The sequence below is a fragment of the Aulonocara sp. 'chitande type north' Nkhata Bay genome, linkage group LG19 (assembly GCF_057382095.1).
Source record: "Aulonocara sp. 'chitande type north' Nkhata Bay isolate Kocher_YH1m ecotype deep benthic linkage group LG19, A_spYH_male_GT1.1, whole genome shotgun sequence".
NCBI lineage: Eukaryota > Metazoa > Chordata > Actinopteri > Cichliformes > Cichlidae > Aulonocara > Aulonocara sp. 'chitande type north' Nkhata Bay.
In genome coordinates this window covers 20,107,139-20,129,331 of record NC_141362.1, presented here as the reverse complement: position 1 = coordinate 20,129,331, position 22,193 = coordinate 20,107,139, and the positions used below count along the sequence as shown (strand labels likewise).

General features: G+C 40.2%; 1 protein-coding gene across 1 annotated transcript in view; it reads left to right on the top strand.

The window, feature by feature from the left end:
- Window positions 1-367: 367 nt before the first annotated feature.
- sos2 (son of sevenless homolog 2 (Drosophila)) overlaps window positions 368-22,193 on the top strand; it is a 43,692-nt gene continuing 21,866 nt past the window's right edge. The window contains exons 1-6 of the mRNA XM_086275985.1: window positions 368-1,259; window positions 17,291-17,416; window positions 17,667-17,798; window positions 17,927-18,091; window positions 18,180-18,383; window positions 21,459-21,602. Of these exons, the coding sequence (XP_086132111.1) occupies window positions 1,176-1,259; window positions 17,291-17,416; window positions 17,667-17,798; window positions 17,927-18,091; window positions 18,180-18,383; window positions 21,459-21,602 (855 nt within the window). The 5' untranslated portion in view covers window positions 368-1,175. The remainder of the gene's footprint in view (window positions 1,260-17,290; window positions 17,417-17,666; window positions 17,799-17,926; window positions 18,092-18,179; window positions 18,384-21,458; window positions 21,603-22,193) is intronic.

Below are 22,193 nucleotides of genomic sequence, written 5' to 3'. Positions count from 1 at the left end.
GGAAGAGCCAAAATAAATTAAATACATATTAAATATTTAATTATTAAAAATGAAGTCAATCTTTTTTTTTTTCATGTGCTGAATCACAGCAACAAAGACAATGTATGGGGCACATAAGTTTTCAAAAAAATATTTTCACTCATAATATTTATTTAAGCGCATTTTTCCCATTAATCCAGCCTCCTTGTCATATAAAACGTAATTAGAAATGTGTTTAGTGTGGCCGACACTTCAAAGGGAAAGTCAATAAGTTTTATTGTATTTCCTGCTGTCTATCCCTGTGTGTCGCTACTCTTCGCTGCTAAGAGTCTACTCTGTGTGTAGACAAAAGTCCAGCCTTGTTTTTTTCAGTCCAATAAAATGTGAAATTACGCAGGGACGCACGGCGCAGCGAGCAGAAGCTGTAGGCAGGCAGCGGAGTTGGTACGAACATCTTCGACTTCACGAACCAAAAACACCTCGGCTGCTCTTCAGCGGCTCTGCTCGCAAATATGCCTCGGACCGGCCGCTGCTTTGGAGGTGTACGCGGGATTTAGCGCCTTATCTGCTGCGGGGAAGATGACTGAATTCGGAGCAAGCAGCGCAGGAGAAAGTGTGCCTTGTTTGGAGCTGAACGGGTCGTGTGCCACAACATAGTACTCGCAGCGGAGGCCAGCCCCAGCAGCCTGTAGCAATCGTTAGCCGGCCAGCTAACGCTAGCGTGCAGGTGTTTTGGCTGTAAACAACGTAACATAACTTGTAGCTGTAGTTATCTGGCAGCAACCTCGGCTCCAACGTCTTGCCTCAACATTGAGCTCAATGTGCCTGCTTTAAAGTTTTTAAGCAAACGCCAAGCAGCAAGTGTTACACTTAGCAGCATTCTTATTAGCAGTTAGCAGCTGCTGGGTGTTTACAGGAGCAGCAGGCTGGCCACATAGCCACAAAGCTAGCGACTTAACTTTATTGCTACATGTGCTTTTTTCCATCTTTTTTAATAGATATTTTTTCCGCTGTTTAGCACGATTTGACCTCGGACTCACACTCTGCTTTAGTTACTCTGCTTTTTATTAAGTGAGCCAGTTTGTGTTGTTTCACCGTTGTAAAGCCGGGACTGACCCACCCATAAGGACAATTTACCCGGGGCCGATGCTGACGGTTCAGCCCGGATCACGGCAACACCAGGAGCCGCTTCAGCAATGCAGCCCCAGCAGATATACGACTTTTCAAGTGACGAGAATAGTCACAAATGGAGAGGCCTCTTCGTGCAAGCTCTACGAAAGGTACGACTGTGACCACCAGCTTTCTCTATGCACTATTATAAATCAAAACACCCGTATTGGGGTGACCGATTTGAACACTGGTTTCATCTGTGCATCTTTACCAGAACAAAAGTTTTGGTAACACTTCTTGACTTGAGTCGGCTCAGAAGCAAAAACTTCAAAGTGTTTATATTAACACTATACTTATTTGTGAGGCATTTAGTGTTTTGCAGACCTCTGGAGATATCCCGCGCCTGTTGACATGTCTCTGCTGTGCCTATTCAATATGCTCGTCACCCAAGTTCCTCATAATGACTTCCCACAGTGATTTTGAAGAAGTTGTTCCTTTGTAACGAGTTTTTCGTCGTTTCGAGGGTGTGCTAACGACTTGCATGATCCAGGGTGAATACCAATGAAGCTTGAGTTGAGTGTCGTGTTGCCTTCTTTATTTGTTCCTCATTTCATCAAAAGATCATCATTGCTAAGCAAAGAGCTTCTGTAGCTGTTTTCGGGTGCTTTTGGTCACACTTATCTGCCTTTTTTTCCCAAGCAATTCAGCTTAGACTCGTATAAACTTAAAATGAATTCTTCGGAATAGGAAGCATTTGCATTTTAATTTCCTTGGTCAGCAGGACACATCTGTATCAGTTCCTTTTTGACTGCCCTGTTCTTTCCTTTTTCTTGCATCATCTTGGCTTCTCCTAGGTTTATTTTCTGTTTTGTGGCCCCTCCACATCCCCTCACCCCTTCTGCTCAGACTTGCAGAGTCATGAAAGTCTGGTACCAACTCCTAATGGAGAAAAACGCATTTGTCACTGCTCTTTCTGTTTCACTGGGGACTGTTTGCCTTGCTTTTCTGTAAGGTTACACACAAGGCCAAACTGTTTAGAAACTGGAAGGTGCACAATGATCTGCATGCTGCGTTTCCTTTTGAACTGGCTGTGTGTATAAACTTACAGCGTCCCGTCAAGACCTACTCATGAATTTTAGTGTTCTGATGTGGCTGGAGAGTCCCAAGAAAGCCTGTGTTACAGTTCAAAATAGAAACTAGATTCTTCTTCTTCTTCTTCCACTATAAGAAATACACTGGCCAAACAGGCAAACTGTGCTGCATCAGAATGGAAAATGGCATTGCTTATTTAGGTGACCTTTAGAGACTTGTGGTTCACCTAACCTGCTATTCATTATTGGTGTTTGAGTGCTTTGGTTCCAAGTTAAAACTAAGCCCCTTACACAAAACAGACGCACTGAAAAATGAAATTTAACATTGATAGAAATACTGAAATAATTCCTTTCTTAAAATAAATATCAACAACAAGCCATTTGTCAAGGTTGAAAGATGGTTTTGTGCTTAACTTTATCACTGGTCGTGTTATAAAGTTTTTTTTGGGGGTTTTTTTTGTTTTTTACGTGCTTTCAGTATCTGACAGAAAAGCCTTGAACCTGTATTTAATGTGCTTTTTGTTGGGACATGTTTTAGTTTTAGCAGCACTGTGGCTATAGAGGTTACTGTCTGTGGATTTAGCTGTGTAGCAACATCATGCTTATAAATAACACTGCCCTGTTCTTGTCAGTGATCAGTATTGCAGAAATGGTGTGATGAATCAGGTGAAACTGAGAAAGCAGGTGGTCTGTCGCGATGCCACAGTGTCATTGTCTCAACTTGCTGCACAACTGCCAGAGGGAGAGCCTGTCAGAGATTGACGCAAGAGAAGTTTGTTATGGTTTTGACTGACTGTGACTCGCTGTTTTTTTTTTTTTTGTTTGTTTTTTGTTTTTTTTAACAGCTGTCCAGGAGCTGTGGTGGATGACTCCATCCTCTAGAATGAAATAAATAAAGAAAACTTGTAAAGGCCAGATCAGGGACGTAAGTTTGTTATCAAGCAGGGAGCTAGTTCTGAGATGTGTCACCAGGTGGTGGTTGGTTTTGGATATATGTAGATCATAAATGAGATGGATGGATTTACTGAGGCTTAACAAATAACCATGACATCACATTATTGGAATTAAGGCTAGAGCTGCATGATTTTGGCCAAAATTATTGTCAAGATTATTTGTCGTGCCCTGCCACTAGGGATGGGTACCGGTGTCCGGTGCCATGATGGCACCGGTTCTGACATAAACGGTAGTAACCAGACCGAAAAGCAGCGCACATTTCGGTGCTTTATTTCGGTGCTTTTTTTTCCTGAGCTGTGATACACTTCTAGCCAATAATTTTACGTTTCCGAGGATAGTAGGCGGGTCCAGGTACGTGCGTTCTTTTAGAGCAGAGCTACAGATTAAATATGCCCAAGGCGAAGCGGTCAAAAGTCTGGCTGTACTTCACAGCAAAATATGCAAACTCAGCAGCCTGCAACAAGTGCTTTAAGCTGATACTGTGATACTGTCAAAGGAGGTAACACCTCAAATCCGATGAAACACCTGGCGACGCATAGCGTTTTTTTTTAAAAGCCCAGAAATGCGCCGTATGATAGCTTGCTGCGAGACCTCACACCGAGCACATCTACTGTGCGTGGGTTGCCTGTTATCGGACCCGGAGTTAGCAATATCCCCCAAAAACACGAAGAGGAGAGTCCTGGCCCCTAGCCCTGTCAGTGTAGCAGAAATGATGACGGATGATGATGGCAGCAGCCGTTCTTCTCTGCGTGAGTAGCTTCATGTTGTTCGTGTGTAATTTACGTTTAGTAGGCTAACCACGTTATTACATTAATGCAGGTAAGGTGAACTAGCAAACATCATCATAGCTACATGCGGCTGTCTTCTTGTTTGATGGCAGATGCTCCCTTCACCCTGGCCAAAATGGCTAAAATGACCAAAGAAAAAGTGGAAAACAGTTACACATGAGTGATACCATATATGCCCCATAGCTGCAGAAAAGGCTAACATTGTTATCTTTTTACAAAAAACCAGCTGAACATGAGAGGTTTTTGGACCAATTTTGTGTTCTCCAGTCTTTAAGCACCGGTTTGAGGACTGTTTAAGCACCGGCACCGTTTCAAAAGTACCGATTTGGCACCGGTATCGGATAAAACCTAAACGATACCCATCCCTACCTGCCACACATTGGCGACCTACCCAAGGTGTACCCCACCTCTTGCCCTACGATAGGCTCCAACACTCCCACGACCTTGCATTCGATAAGTGGAAGAAAATTGATGGGTGAATTGAGTTATTTGTCACGATTATTTAAGTGACAAAAATGTTTTTGTTAACACAACCCTTTTTCCAGTTTTAAACATAAAACTAGTCCTCCGTATTTACCTGAATTCTTTGGTATTGGCACTCTGGAAAAGTAACTGTGTGTCATAACGCATCTTTTGTCCAACTTTTATCTTGATGGACATGCTGACACGCTGCACAGACTCACCGTTGTGGATATGTGAGTTCATAGATGATGCACGTTAGCAACCGTTGCATTGTTTTTCTTGGTTGCCGTTATACTTCAGATTGTGGTGTGTTTTTCAGGTGGTTGAGTAAATTATTTGTGTTTCTTTGTGGTGGGAACACATCTCTGTAGTACTCTTTGCATGTGATTTGTTCTCTGTTTACATCACTTGCCCTAGGGGGTGATGGGCAGGGATAGCTCAGTAGGTAGAGTGGTGGCCCCATGATCGGAAGGTCGGGGGTTCGATTCCCCTGAACAGCTACCCTGAGGTACCCCTGAGCAAGGTACCGTCCCTACACACTGCTCCCCGGGCGCCCAGTGGCTGCCCACTGCTTCACTGAGTGAATGGGTTAAATGCAGAGAGGGATTTTCCCCACGGGGACCAATAAAGTACACTTTCTTCTTCTTTCTTCTTTTCTAAATTCTATTTCCAAACAACAAATGCTGCTGTGCTTCTAGAGACTAGCCTTTCGCCTTCTGTTGTGCCAGAAATTTTCTAGACATCTGTCTTTTAATGTAGTCTTATCACAGCTGTGATTGGCGCCAGGCAGTGCTTTAGGGAGCGTTTGATTTGGTGGAGCTTGCATTTTCAAAATCAGTGGAACGTGTTTATTTGATCGTGGGTAGCCAAAATCTTGAGCGAGATTAAAAATCTATTAATTTTGCAGCTAAATTTTTGCATGGTGTAATCTGTTAGTTTTCTGACAAAAAATGAATCACTTGCAAAGAATAAATGCAGAAATACTGTCAAATGTGAAGATGTGCTATTCTTGTCTTTTCTCTTTATTTTTTATATAATGTTGTTTTTATGCTGTAGGGTGGGTAGAAAAGCTGATTTGAAGACATCATGTTGGAAGATTTGTGCATCAAATGATGAACTAAAAACAGTAATTGTTAGTTGCAATGCACAGTTCTCAGGAAGTCTTTAATTTGATGTAAGTTTAATTGCATGTCTGTAAGAATTAAGTACTTGGTTGCTTTGCTGTGAAGCAGTTGAAGTATATACACATATATAAAATGCAACAGTTCAAATCCTGCTTTCGTCTGTCATTTATGCTCATTTTATATTATAAATGAATATTTCACCATGACACAAGTGCAGTGTTTGTCTCCAGGTTAAGGTTGGACAATAACTGGTTTTAAAAACCTTATCTGTATATTTCCAAAAGATTAACAGGATTAGAGAATAGAATTAAGTTTCGTTTTGCATTGGGTTGCTTCCATAAAACGGTGCTTGCAGCGGTTGCAGCTCTCTTGTTACTGTGCTCCCCAATAACCTTTCGTTTTCCATTGATCTTTCTATTTTATTAAAAATCCTTACGAGATCGCTCTCATTGCTTTTGCATATATTACTGAGACTTAAGTCATGTATTGCCATGAACCCTAAACCTGTTGATTCATATTGCTGCATCTACATATCCTGGCTGGCGATTATATGGCTCATGCTTGGTGCAATGCACGATCTCTATCTCACCCTGACATGCTGGTGTTAATAATAACTGTGCATTCCCCAGGTCTGCTGTTTCATTGGCATTGAGAAATGGGCCAGAGGTTTGCTGGGTACAGTTTCATTCCATTGCCTTGTTGAGTTAGAGCAGCCTGGTGCAGTTGAGTTCACAGGCCAGCATTTTAAACCGTGATTGGTCAGGTTACAAGCCTGCTTTATGTTTGTGTGTGTTGCCTTTTTTAATAGTCTCAGCATGAGCAGTCGGTTAAATTCTGAAAGGGTGACTTCACTTGGGGCCCAAGCTGAGAGAGTTGTTTTATTTTAGTCACATGGTTTTGTTGCCTTTTTTACTCAGACTAGACAGAGCTCTTGTCATTTCACCATCAGAGATTTATTGCGAGACTCTACTGCAGCGCTCGATTCCAGCCAGTCATCAAAACTGCGTCTTCCATTTAAGTGCTGCATTTTATACATTGACAGCTCAAATCAAATGGTTTTAATTGAAAGTGATAAAGAGCCAGGAAGTAGTACAAAACCCCCACAGTTTTGTGTTCATCTTCTGTAACCACAGGTTCTGTGAAATCAGTAAACGGGTGGTTGAAAGAAAGTCCTCCTGTGTTTCCCACGATCACATGAGATCTTATTTATTTATTTATTTTTTTTGTTTATATGGTGAGATAAATTTCTGTAAATGTAGATTAAAGTAACCTGCTGTTGAAAAAAGAAAGATTTACAGAAAAAATATACATTTTAGTAGCGTGTAAATAATAATGTCCGTGTTAACATATAATTTATTGTCTTGAAGTAAAAAGTGCTTATCAGGAAAAAAAATGGATAAACATTTATACCAAATAATAAGAGCTCAACTCCAGCTTCTCTGTGCCACGCTGCATAAAGAACCGACTCTGCGACCTTAAATGACTGCTAAATGCTATGCCTAACAGCCACTTTATTAGTTACACCTTGCTATTTCTGGATTGGACCCCCTTTTTGCTCTTTAGAGAAGTCTTTGCTTAATCTATGCCATGAAAACTAAGTACAAAGAGATTTTTTGTCGATGTTGACGTGATGGGATCACACAGTTGCTGCAGATTCATCAGCTGCACATCCATGATGTGAATCTCCTGTTTCACTACATCCCAAAGGATTGGATCGAGATCTGGTGAGTGTTGAGGACATTTGAGTACAGTGAACTCATTGTCATGTTCAGAAGACAGATTGAGATGATTTGAGCTTTGTGCTGGAAGCAGCCTGTAGAAGTTGGGCGCACTGTAGTCATAAAAGGATGGACATGATCAGCAACAATACTCAGATGGGCTGTGTTTTGTTGATGACTTTTGGCCCGAAATATGCAAAGGAAATCTCCCACATCATTACACCTCCCACCTGAGCTCTTTGATACAAGGCAGTAACAAAGAGCTCAGGTTGATCTATGATTTTTATGTTGTTCACTCCAAATTGTAACCCTACCTCATCAGACCAGGCAATCTTTTTCTAATCTTTTGTTATCCAATATTGGTTGTCATCTACAGTGCATTTACTGCAAGGTTGTGCATTCAGAGATGTTCTTCTGCATTTGTAGTTTTACTGTTTTGTTCTTATCAGCTTAAAGCAGTGTGGTTACTGCAGCTCACTCGATATTTATGTATTTATTTTTTTTAATCCGAAGTATAGTTGTGTGGGAAAATCCTGGCAGAGCAGAAGTATGTGAAATAGTCAGACCAGCCAGTCTGGCACCAACATTGAGAGCCACTTACAGTCACCCTTCTTCACCACTCTGTTTGAACTTCAGTGAGTCGCTGTGTCCAAATCTACATGCCTAAATGCCCCGAGTTGCTGCCGTGGGATTGGCCAATTAAATATTTCATGCCTTTATTACCAGGTTGAATCTAGACAGGGAGAGAAAATGATGAGAAAAGAGAAGAGGGTGATATAATTGCGCAAAGTTCCTGGGCTGGACTTGAAACTATGTATACTTGGTCATGTGCAAGGACAAAGGTTGAAAATAAACCAGGCCCAAAGAATAGCTGCAGTATTCATATAATAATCTTACTATAATCACTGTAGTGAATGTATGTCTGTATGTACCCCATCTCCTTAATTGGCGGGCCAGTCTCGATGAAATTTTCACCTCCCAGCAGTTAAACAGCAAAAGGTCATGATTATCAAAATTTGTATTTGCATATATTACTTATTATTATTTGCTAGAAATTATAATAATTGGTGGTCTTTTTTTGTCTTGAGTTGAATATTTTTGTGGCAGCGTTACTTTAAGAAGTTTTTAAAAGGCATTTCCAGGTAATTCTAAAAAACCTCCAAAACATTTGGTCACATGATTAGTTACAGCACTAGTACTTAGTAATGATTAGTAGTCGTCGTGGTTACTGGACAGGATATGAATGTCTGTCTGTGTGAACTTGGCTGTTTCTGTTGATTGCAGTAATCCTGTCAAAGTGCAAATGGTAAACATATGTGAGGAGGACACAATGTGCAGGAGTGAGTTGCTGCACCTCCAGGATGAGCCTATGTGATGACAGCAGGATGTTTCTGGTAACAGGTTGCGTTTCCTGTACACCAGGCTCAGGCCTACCACAGAAAAAGATGTTGCTGGTTAAAACAGAGGTTCCCCGCCCTTCCCACAATATTAAATCAGGGCTTTGAACATCAGCTTGTCCTCACACAGGGTTCAGTCAGGATGGGTGGATGCAGGCAGGCGGCCAGGGTCACTGGGTCACACAAGCCTGGCGTCAAGTCATGGCCACGTGCAGTTCGCCTCATGTCCACCACCTATTGTCTTTTATTATCTGAATGTGAGCAGGGATAGGGGACGTGTGTGTATATATGTGCTTGCTTTTTAGCATCGTAGTGGAAGTTGTATCTGTTTATGTCTCAGATCTGTGCGTCTTTTGTGTCTGTGTATTTTTAATGTGTTTGCGTGTGCCTGTTGTCTCAGAGTTGATCTCTGCCTCATGGTTCCCCAGACAGTCTGGTTGTAATGCAGATGATGTCATGGCATGAATCACAAACAGTGACACATGCTCGGGTATAATAACAAGCCCCACACCCACACACACACACACACACACACACACACACACACACACACACACACACACACACACACACACATTACCTGCAACCTGAGCCTGATGCAGGGCATATATACACAGCTAGGAGAATAATCAATTGAATTAGAAATGTTAACCCTGTATCAACACCCTCCTGCCTCTATTATTACCTCCAACCTTTCTGTTCTCCTATTGTGAAGACACACAGCACCTGATCACACTACAACTGAGTTGTAACCAAGATGATGAAACTTGATGCAAGCAGATTTTGTGTACCACTGACCTGCATCTGTTTTTGCCTTTTGCATCCACTGCACTCTGATGTGCAGAACAGATTTTCTATTATTGGAGACAAGTGGATGAAACAGAAACAGGATTATTCAGCTGATGATTTGATGCTTTTAGTTATTCAGTTGTCATTGCATCTATTAAATGAAAGAAACAATAATAGAGTTTCTTATTAGCTCATTGGTACAATATAATTCCTGTATAAAAAGAAATAGTTTACATTTAAAAGAAAAGAAGAGTGATCTTTTCTTGCTCATATCATCGCATCTAGTAATGCAAAAATAAATAAGTGGCTTGGGTTTGGACTAAACAAAGGCCTTGTCGACCTCACTTAAGCTTTACCAGGTTTTTTTGTAGACAGGGTTTTCCCGAGTTTATTATAAGACTGGCTGAACACTGCAAGTCATGTAGACATGCAATGGGGATTTTTTTTCAAAAAATTTATTTTTGAGACCAACGTTGCAAATATTCCATTGCATAATGTACCTCATTAGCATATTGTTCCTGTTTTAATGCATAAAAATGCTTAAAAAAAACAATTACAATTTTTAATAGCTAATATCCAACCATGAAGCTGAGATAGGCTCCAGTACCTCCTGCGACCCTGAAAAGGATAAGCGGAAGTGGATGGATGGATAATATCCAACCAGTTTTTTTTTTCCTTTGATTACATCTCAATCAGGAGTGTCAAACCCAGTCTTTAAACCCTTAATATTTGTCACACTCTTAATGTTTGGACATCGTCTGCTATGGCTGTTCGATATAACGATATATATATCGCATGACGATATAAAAAGGTCTATCGTTTCATTTTATGCTATAGTTTGTTTTGTGGTGTCGCAAAATAAACTGTTTACAGCAATATTTTTTCATCCTTTTGATGGTCACTGTAGTGGCTATATGAATTTCTTCTTTCTCGCTTTCTCTTACCGGTATATTTAATATAACCACACTATGGACTGACAAGCACCTGTTTTTATGCGTTGTGGTTAGCAACAACGACGGTAACACCATCGCGTGTCCGCTTGTTTATGTTTCACATTAGGGCTGCCACGATTTGTCGACTAGTCACGATTACGTCGATTATCAAAATCGTCGACGACTGATTTAATAGTCGACGCGTCGTTTGAAGCTTTGTAAGATCACAAAAGACGCAGGAATAAGTGGCAGGATTTAAGAGTGTAATAACGGACTGAAACAGAAGATGGCAGCATTGCTTGTACAAGGATGTCAGCTACCGTTAAACCCCGAAGAAGAAGAAGAAGAAGCAGCTGTGTCCCAGAATTCATAGCGCGGCCCAGCGCAGTTTCCAACAATGGCGGCAGCTAGTTAGTTTTAATGTTACTCTTATTATTCTTTCTGGGTCACAAAATAAACGTTTAACATATTTTCAGGCGAGAATGTAGCTGTGTAAACCTCAAATATCTGCTCAGTTTATCAGGACACCACATATTTTCAAAAGCGCTCCGACGTTTTCGGAGACATCTGTTACCCACTAGCTCGTTAGCGAGCCGGGGGCTAGGCTCACTAGCGCCCTGAGAACACCGGACTCCCCGCAAATCGTTTTCAAACCCACCACCGTCTTTCGCTACTCAGGTTAAATATATATGAGTCACTTAGATAACTTAAAATGTTATTGTTTGGCTTTTTTTTTTTTTTTAGTATTTTATTTGTTCCTGAGTAAATCAGTTTGTCTGAGATTAAAGTTATAGTTTTTACACAGCTGAATAAACGTCAAGCAGACAGCTGATTATCAGAAGTGTGAGATGCTCCAGAATATACTCCAGTGTCCTGTTATATTTTAGATAGCAAGGAGTTTATTAAACTTCACCGAAACAATCTGCAAATTTCATTAAAATTTAATAAACTATCATCTTGTCTTTATTTTTAGTTAGCACAGACCTTAAACACTTAAAGCTGTAAGCTAATGATAGTTATATAAGAGCAGATGCTGCTGGTGCAATAAGCTGTAGTTTTACGTCCAATGGATGATGATCTGATTAGTCGACTAATCGCAAAAATAATCGGTGACTAGTCGACTATCAAAATAATCGTTTGTGGCAGCCCTATTTCACATAAACCTTTCACAATAAAGCTCAAGATCCTGTTGAGACTTTTCAAAATAAACTGAATCACGTGAAAGAGCAGATTATTTACGGATGAGAATTAAAAAAGAGCCGCCAGGTGCTTAAAAATAAACCTTAGACTCAAACGTTAGAACAGGCTTTTCCCCGCAGCACGCGTGTAATAAATACTCACAAAGAAAATGGCGGCCTTTACAACTTATGTCTAAATATGTATAGTTTCATGCATCGGTTAAAACACTCGACTCCAGGTACACTACGCACAGCTGGAAACACTTCACGCAAGACGAGCTGCCCGAGATTCACAGAATTTACAGAAAATGTTACATTTTTGTGATTTATATCGTTATCGGGACGATAGAATTCTTATATCGGGATATGAAATTTTGTTCATATCGCACAGCCCTATTGTGTGCAGAGAAAATAAAGTTTTGAAATATATTGTATTATTTAATTTTGTTTAGTCAGTTACGTCAGCTACTGACCACATAGTTTTCTCAGGGAGTAAATAAAGGAAATCTGTTTCTAAGCATCTTAATTATAAAACAAAGTTTTTGTTAATACACATAAAATGTCTTTTTCTTTTTTTCTTTTTCTTTTTTTTTAATGATTGCAGAACAATTTTGAAACATTCCTATAGTAAATGGCGTGAAAAAAAACAGGAAGGTTTCTGTAATTTAATTGTTTATCTATTACTATGGGGTAATATGAATGGGAATGTTGGAGGTGTTAATCAGTAGGAAAAGCAGTTAAACTCGTAAAAATACACTTAAGTCCAAAATTTATGCCCTCTTTCACATTTCCAAAGCTGTCCAGTCGGCTGAAATAAAGTCTTTCGTGGGCAGATTTTGGCCCCTGGTCCTTTATGTTTGACACCAATAGTCTAAATCATTTATTCCTGCATATAAACACAGTTAAATATAATTTCACGCACATACTGGCAATAATCGCTCCTCCCTCCTCGGTAGAACTTCACATACACAGCTTTCTTGTTTCTCTGTGTCGCCACACAATTAATGATTACTGTTAAAGTAGCTTTGCATTAATCCTATGTAACATTAAATTGAACCAACCCCACCCAACTGCAGCCTCCAGGTTTGAATACTTTTCTGGTGGAAACCCTGTCAAATGATTGTTGGACAACATTTTCGCTAACTTATGTGCTAGTTCTCCTCATCAAACCAGTCAGTCTGTGTTTAAAATTCCTGGCAGGCATGTAGACACTGAGTGGGTTTTGTGTGCCTCTGAATCCCTCTCCTTTTGGACCAGCCTGTCCAGTCTGTGTGTAGCATGAACCTGCTGCTGCTGCTGCTGCCTCCTTGTACATGCACATTAATATCTCTCAGCCTACTGCTATGAGCTGCTCTCCCTGGAGGCTTTGTTCTGTGCGGGTGGAGAGCGAGCAGAAGGGGGGGTTGGAAGAGAGAAAGTGAGAGTGAGTGAGCACTGGGACTTCCTGTACTCTAGCTTTTCCCCTCCTAATGGAGCTGACCCATGAAACTGAACACCTTAACATGGCATAGGAGTGTGTGCATGAAGCTTTACATATGGTCGAGGTGCTTTTAATTTCATTGTCTTTGCCTACATGTAGCAGTTGGGTGTAAACTACCAATCTAATTAACTGTTTCTATTGACTGATTTTTATTAATGATGAACCAGACTCCTCTCAGAAAGGCCAAGAATGTTTTTCTACAGCATGGCTCACCTTTGGGTCTCAATTAAATCATTTTTAATTTGGAAACTATCTAGTAAGCTTGTACCCTACTTTAAATTTTAAAGAAACATTAAGACCACTGAAAGTTGGTAGCACTTTAGCATCAAGAGGGAAAAGGATGGTACTGAGACTTCCTATGATGGCTTACAGATGGTGGAATTGACAAAAAGACAGGAGGCAGAGCTGAAAGTGACAGAGCTCAAGATGTTAAGCTTTTTATTGTGAGTGACCAGGAGGGTCAAGATTAGAAATGAGTTGATCAGAGAGATAGCTCAGGGTGAGTGTTTTGGAGACAAAGGAGCTTGGTAGTGTCCAAAGGAAGAATATTGAAAGACAAAGGATGTAAAAGATGAAGCTCATTGACAGGCAGAAGAGAGGAAGACCACAGAGAAGATTCATGGATGTGGTGAAGGAAGACATGCTGGGGGTTGGTGTGACAGACGAGGAGGCTACGGATAGGTTGAGATGGAGGCAGACCCCTTAAGGGAGCAACTGTTGATTTCCTTGCAATATGATGTTCTTCTAAGAACTCCTGGCATTTATGTGGGTGATTTGCCACCCACCTAAACATTGTTGATAACTTTTTCTTTGTTGGCCATGAGCTGCAACATCACCACTACCCAACTCATACTGTGAGGGTGAATATTTGGTATTTTTTGCTTGATAAATGGCACAAAAATTATGACAGGTATTATTAAAAAGATAATGCATTGCTTGCACTAGCTTTTCAGCCTTTGAAATATTGGGTATATATATAAAAATTCATAATGTTGACTAATCTTTTAGTTTTGCATCTAAAGTAGGGTTGCTAGATTATTACAGCTGCAGTACTTTAACACAATTACCCCAATACTGTAGAGGATTTAAGCCATATTTTTATTTGGTATAGCTCCTTGAGCTTTAATTATAGAGGGTTATTATGGATAGGCCAAGACAGAAGAAGGGGAAAAAGATGTGCTGAAAGGCAAAACAGAATGCGCCACAATAATCTCTTTATGTCGAGCGTCTTGCTTTAATATTTGCTGCAAGCCAAATCTGACATTGAAATTAAAATTAGAATAATTGCACAGCCCTAGTCTGAAGCATGTTTTGTGTACACCTTTTGTGGTGCTTCTCAGATTAAACAGTTGATTTTCCTACCCTGAGAATTTCTCTGCGTCGCAGATTCTCTGAGTTGAGCTGAATGCATTTCAAATTCAGGAGTTCCCCAGCCATTTTTCCACTCGATTACTTTCACTTTGCTTGCGTTTACTTCGATGTACGCCGCCAACTATATTAGACCTTGTTACATCCACTACCCATTAGGATCAAGTTGCAACAGTACTGTGAATAATACACTGAGCCACAGTCATACCTGCACATGCCACCGCTCTGTCAGTCCTCTCGTCAGATGTCCTTGTTGAAAACAGATTCACTTGGTGTCATTTCAGTGTAGATTTAGCATATAGCAACATTGTAAGAAAATAACTGACATACCTGCAGCTATTGAAAAATAAATTTATTGTGTTGTGAAAGAGGAAACGCAAACACACTGAACTTTTATGTATTTTTATTTCTTATGTTTTGTAGAAAATTGACCGTTAATTGAAATTAGTTAGTAACCCTACTGAATTTTACACTGAAATCCTTTTTGTATTGTACTGCGGGTGTATGCAGCAGTTTATTTGATTACGTCTTAAGCTCTGTTCCAGTTCTGTGCATTGTCTTTGAATTATTATGTTTTTATTCAAATAGCATTCAATTTCATGTCTTTTTCTTACAATGTTTCCCGTCCCGACATTGTTGGAGATAGCCGACACTTGTTGGATGTGGGCCTCTCTGAAACGGGCCAACTATTCTGTGAATGGAGTCAGGGGAAACCCCCGTAGTTTCAGTGTGGTGACTCACAGCTCCTGGTGTCCTGTGGAATTTGGTCAAATGCCTATTTGTGGTTAAAAAGGATCTATCTCATAACGTACTTCTGCTTTGATATGTATTTTTTTTCCCGAGTAGAGCCTATATGTGTGGGATATTTTTAACTGTTAGGTCTTGTGAGTGTGCATCAAAACAGAAATGATGTACAGAAACCTCAATGAGACCAAGCTGTAGCTTCAGACTTTCCAGCTCCATTCGTTTTGAAAAGCATCTGAATTCAGTTAATCAGAATGTAAACTAAAAGGAGGGCTGAGAAAGGGGTCTTTTATAATCCCCTAGAGACACTTCTGTACTCCTCTATTCTCTGATCATTTTTCTATCCCAAATAAATGAAGTCAAACTTGAGACGGGGGACATCCTGCTTTTGCTGAGTCTCTGTTAAGTCACAGAAGAGGAATGCATGAAGCGCGATCTGCATCGACCTTTTAACGGTCCTCTCACATTCCTTAATCCGGGGGCAAAGTTTTGTCATCATAACTCATCACTTTTACTATATGCCAGGGTAATTCCATCACTAGCATGTGAACAGGCTTTGTAAGAAACCAGGTTCATTTTCTATCCACCTCTCTGCTCGTGTTTTCTGCCACAACTTTTTTTTTTTTTTTTCTGCCACAACTTTTTTTTTTTTTCTCCTTCTCCTCCAAGACTACTTTGGATACTATAATAGTATCTCAACTGACAGCATTCCTGTGAGAGGGCACGGCCCAAATGACGGCAACTTTTGGGTAGCTGGAGGGTATTTTGGGGGCGGTGGTGTTACTCTCTTTCCATTAGTAGACCTGATGCAGCCACACCTTCTTTGTTGTCAGCATGTAAAATCACACCTTCTGTCAGGCTGGTTGCACCCTCAGGAGTCCCGCTGCAGAGCAAACCTGGGTGAATTGATATATCTGCAGAAAAGAGCTCTAAATCCTTTTCAGTTGAGATGATACTTGTTTAAAAGACTTATTGTCTTGCAGTTAATTTTGTGGAGAAGTATTCGTGTGTTCGATTGCTGATTCCTGATTTTATTTTATTTTTTTATAGGAAACTTATGAATCTTACTTGTTGATTTGTGTGCCATAGCCTAATCGCTTGTATGTCTTTTAGATTTGTTTCCAACCTTAAAAGCAGTCATTTTTACTTGTTTTTCAGTGTATAGATACATAATAGCTGGAGTTGAATATTTAAGACTTCATTGTAAATATTTAGTTATGATTATTCTCTGGGAATGGCTAATGCAGAATTATATGGATCTGTAGAGGACTGCAGGCACAATCACATTCCTCAGAGTTGTAATGTTTTTTGCCAGGTGCCATCTACACACCTCCTCTCCTGCTATGATGTCACTCTATCATCTGCTGTGCATGAGCTCATAGTCATCAGTGGTTTTATAGGGTCGACAGAGTTGGCTAGTTTCCCGTAAATGTAGGTACAAAACTAAATTTAGAGAAAGTATAGTTTTTAAGTATAGTAAGTATGAGTTTAGACATGCATTTGTCTGAGCTCCCTTGGAAGCAGCAAAATGAGTGTTTTATTAAAACTTGCATTAGGTAACTTTTTCAGTATATTAAATGCTTTTTGTTGCCAGTTACTTAAGTGAGATGTTTCCTGATACTAAAGTTGTGTCTCATTTTCTGCAGAAAGTCATATGATGATTGTGTTTACGCCTGAGTATCAGTGAGCATCACTGGCTAATCATAGCTTAGTCATTTGTGGGCTTCATGTTTAACTCAGCTGAAGGAAAACAAAACTTATGTGGTTTCACATCAGAAGAAGAAGCTTTGTCCAATTAAATGTACAAGTGAGTTGTAATGTTCAAGTTAGTGTTGAATGAAACTGAGCTAGTAGATTTAGTGTGTGGGCTAAAATCTGAATAAACACCTTGTTAAAAAAAGAAAAAATGTTTATATTCAGCCAGTCATTGTAACTGTAGGCTGATGTAATTGTGCGTGAGGCCAGCTGAGCTGCATCATACCAGATGTTAACATCACTTTGATATATTAAACAGTTGCACTTTACGTCATGTCAACAGTGCCAGAAGCATGTTGGGGTTTTTTTTCTTTTCTTTTTTTTCTGTCCTACTGAATGAAAAATAATATCACTCCACATTATGGTGACTGACAAATTTTTTGCCATATCTGACACTTATTTGTTTTTCTGTAACTTTCAGGTACAGAAGCAGGTCCACCCAAACCTGACAGCAAAGGAGGATGCCCTCCAGTATATCGAGGAGCTGATCTTGCAGCTTCTCAACATGCTGTGTGTGGCCCAGCCTCGCACTGTGCAAGATGTAGACGTAAGGCCTTTACAATCTCTTGTAGTATTTATTTTCTAAGTAGATATTAATGATATAAGGAAGAACAATGAAACAGATTGTGAGCTAATTTTCCCACTGGGTGTCCCGGCATTTTCCATTTAGGAAACGTATGATTCAACAGAAGCATTTCAAACACACTTACTTTATTTTAATATAAGTTCATCCTTCTTAATGTTTGTACTCATATTCTTGATGAGGAAAAGTAACATTTCCTCTTCTCTTAAATCAGGAACGCGTCCAGAAAACCTTCCCCCACCCTATAGATAAGTGGGCAATTGCAGATGCCCAGTCAGCCATTGAGAAACGCAGGAGAAGACACCCCTTACTACTTCCTGTGGATAAAATACATCCACTGCTCAAGGTAAGGATGCTTGACAGCTCGCTGTCCTGTTCATCCTCAGCGCTGTCCTCGCTTTTATTTTTCAACCCTTTGAACTGCTGTGTTATAGTTAATGTCTCATTGTGGGTTTTCCTTTTTTCTTTCAACAGGAGGTTTTGGGCTACAAAGTGGACTACCATGTGTCCCTATACATTGTGGCAGTGCTTGAATACATATCAGCAGATATACTGAAACTGGCAGGAAACTATGTTGGCAACATTCGGCACTTTGAAATCACCCAGCAGGACATCAAAGTGTCCATGTGTGCAGACAAAGTGAGAAGCTAAAGTTGTCAAACATGATTAGGAGAGAAGAATTTCTTTTGAATGACACTGACTGGTTGTCACTGCTACCTGTTTCCAGGTGTTGATGGACATGTTTGACCAAGAGGAGGATATTGGGTTGATGTCGCAGTGTGCAGAGGAGCCCTTGTCCTCGGGGGAGCTCACGTATGATGACCTGGTGAGGCTTGAAATCGCAGAGGAGCGGCAGTACCTGAGAGAGCTGGACCTCATTGTCAAAGTGTTCCGCAGACACTTCCTTCACTCCAAAGTTTTCACAAACGAGGTGAGGAACTTGAATTAAAAGAAATACACATGTCAGTATTGCTTATTTCTCAGTTTGACAAAAAAGAATCAGGTTACGACTTATTTAAACATAATGATTGATCTAATCACTGACCAGTGTTTTATAATACAAAGTAAACTGTTCAGTGAACACGATCAAGTCTTATGCTTACAAAATGAGCGGTGGGCAAAGCCAGCTTGGAAAACAGTTAGGTTTTCATCAAAGCTATTTCAGTCTAATCCAACTTAAGATCATCTAAAGATTACAACTAAAACTCTGTAATCGGCTAACTTGTACTCAGCGTCATGAAGCAGTGTGAAATACTTTTTATACCTTTCATCATTTTTCTTTTCTACTTTTGTGTTTTTTGGGCTGTCTCTTCTACTAAGGCTTAGTATTGACTATCAATACTGCTTTGCTTACAGTATGACTTTATGTCAAAATGAATGAAGCATCAGAATCTAAAAAAAGTATTGTCATTTCTCAATGCACTGTCCTATAATCGGCAGTCAGTATCAGCATCATACAAGAAACATGTCATTATGTTTGGCCTTAAAAGGTTACAGTTCCTCTTCATCACACAAAGCATGACCCATGCTCTCTGACTCATATATAGTAAACCTACTTTCAGCTGCTCCCTTATTCACAAGGGATCGTCACAGTGGGTTGATTTGGCAGTTTTAATGTTGGATACCCTTCCTGACACAACCCCAAAGGGATTTGTCTCTCCTCCCTCTTACTCAGTAAACAGCCATTAAATAGCAATTCATATCCTTCTTACAGAAGGCTAACCAAAGGAACTTTAGGTTACTTGCGTAACCACAGTTCTCAGAGTAACATGAGTGAGATGTCTTACTGTGGGATGTGCCTCCCTTCACATTTCTCAGAGGAATTTGCCTCAGTATGCCAATTCTGAATTGCTGGTGACCATGTCAGACTGAACCACCAACCCTTAAGTGGCTTGAACTACTATGCAGTCATTACTCAAGGTAAGCACTTATCATATTTCCCCAACAAGAAGGGCTGAGGCGAGCTTACGCATGTTACTCTGAGAACGGAGGTTATGCATGTAACCTAAAGTGGTCATTCTTGGCATTTTCAATGTCTCATTTTAAAGTCTCAAGTTAGCAAGTAGCCCCTTTATCCAAGTGAGGACACAGTGATTTGCACTGCTTGGGATACACTTTAAGGAAAGCTGTTCAGTTTAAACAAAAGGTGAGTGGTGAGGACCAGCTTGATGCTGCACAACTTGAAAACACTGCTCAAAGCTCCTGTCCAAAAAAGCATGCAAAACAAAAACAGGAGACTGCATGTTGAACCTTTTGTTTTTCAGATGTTTTTCAGCTGTCAAGAGGCACAAATGAACCAACAACTCCAGACACAAATGCCAGGTCAGGCTTCAGTGAAGCCCTGGATTGTTCGGGGGTAGACTTAGTGTTTGAAGGGGGTACTGACAGGCTTAGACTGTTAACAATGTCTTCAGAGATATGAACTCAACCTTGTGCGCTTTGATCGTCCCTGATAGCATAGCCACTGTTCAAGAACAGTCTGATGCAGATCTCCATACACAGTGCCTCTGGGGAGCAGATCTAGGCCCAGATTCAGAGAGATGAGGACATGTCGCCCTCAGAAAAGGGAAATGTCTACTATTCCATGGGATCAGCTCATTGAGGAGTAGAAGCCCCATACAGGAAAAAAAACATACTCCTGCCTATGGACAATTACACTATATTGCAGGTTAAAATGAGCTCTAAAGTCAGAATAGGTGAATTATATCATGCCTGGAGAGCAGCACAAGCTACTTGAGGGTGGGTGGTTTGACTTGACATGGTCTTTTTGATCACAAGCCAATCAACTGAGATAAATGCTTTGAGGAATAGGCAGAGGTGTGAATTACACAGACAATGAAAGCACCAGTATACTTTGCTGTACACTTTTCCACATTGGTTGCTTTGCACGCTGCTGCAACATCATCACATAGTCGCAGATATGATGTAAATGTTGTCTCGCTCTGCGACAGGGGGTAAGCAGTGAGCATAAAAGCGGCCGGAGTGGCTGACAAATGAGACATTGAAACATTAAAATTAATCTTAGGAATGAGAAAAGGACTTTGAGTCCAGCATTTTGTCCAAGGATAATTCAACATGCAGAACTAGGGAAGCCTGTAATTGAACCGTTAACCTTCCAGCTAGCAGACAACCCATTCTAACAGGTGTTTTTTTTTTTTTTTTTTTTTTTTTAAATGCTCTAAATTCCCTAAAAATAAAAAGGAGGAAATGTATAGGTAAGGGAAGGGATTAAACACTGTTTACAGTTTGAGAAGAACTGAGTGGAAAGTCGAGTTTAATGGGTCGCTGTGGCTTTGCATATTTTGGGTTGGGTAATTTGTGGTATCATTTGGGTGAGGAGGATTCAACTTTGTGAGGCCCAGTGGAATGCAGAACATGCAATTATGTTGAGACAGCTTCTGCTTCTACTTCTGACTGTGTTATGTTTTTGCACTCTGGTCAACTGATTTAGCCTCCTTAAAGAGGTGTGTGTGTGTGTGTGTGTGTGTGTGTGTGTGTGTGTGTGCTCTCCCCCCCCCCCAAATAAAGAGAAGTTGACTGGAAAAGGCAGTGCCGGCAGGGTTACATTACATCACAATCGTTCATGTATTTTCAGGGCTGGCGTGGTTAGATGGCTGTGGCTTTTTGGGGTTTTTTTTTTTTGTGTTCTCTTGTAAACAACTCATCTAAGTTTTAAGTGAGAGACAAAAGGAAGGAGGGCGGAAGTGTGGCCTGTTTGTTTTGGTCTGAGATAAAGGTGCTCTAGTGTGACATCCAGTGGATCTTAATGTCATGCATATAATCTTGTAACTCTATCCTTTTTCCCCTCATGTCCATGTGTTAACAAACTGCATAACCTCGTCATGTGGACTCTCTTTCTGTGCCTTGTACCAGCGTAGAAAGACCTTTCACTTATTTGTGGTTTCAGCATTGGAGGATAAAAATCCTTAGTCACAGCAGTTTAACATAGCTACTCGTTTCACACCACAACAGTGAAACGGGCACTCATGTTGTCCTGTCGTTGCAGGATGTCGAGGTGGTTTTCAGTAACATCCTAGACATCCACGAGTTGACTGTGAAGCTGCTCGGGTTGATTGAGGACGCTGTTGAGATGACTGCTGATGGCAGCCCTCATCCGTTGGTGGGCAGCTGCTTTGAAGATCTGGCGGAGGTATGAAGTCACTCTGATTTTCAAATCTTAAAACACACAAGTTCACAATATTTGGCGCGGGCCAAATATTGTCTGAGCTTTTACTAGTATGGTTGGGAAATACACAATATGCAATAAACTGTACAAAAAACAGTTTTGGTACTTTGTTTTTGTGTTGAGTTGTCATGTGGTTGTTAAAAAAATGTAATGCATGGCTTGAATTTATTAGATTTGTTGGAAATCCGTTCATTCTAAACCAGCATGTCAGCATGAGTGCATCATTCTTGTTTTAGGAAAATATAGAAACAAAAATAATTCTTAGTTTTTGAGAGATTATTTCTCTGACGGATAATTAACAGCAAACTAATCAAGTCAATCTAGGATTTACTGCAGAAAGAGAAAAAGTTTGTAATTAAATTAAGTTTCTTCATTTGATTGCTCAAAAAATTGTCATTATTATCCAAGTCAGAATCATAGACCAACAAATCTAACTAATAAGACAAAATTAGTTTTTATGTTTTATTCGATCACATATTGGGAAAAGCTGAGCGAAAAGCTGTGCTAACGACGTCTTGAAAAGCTACTTTGGCCAGTGGTTATAAAGGTATTTCT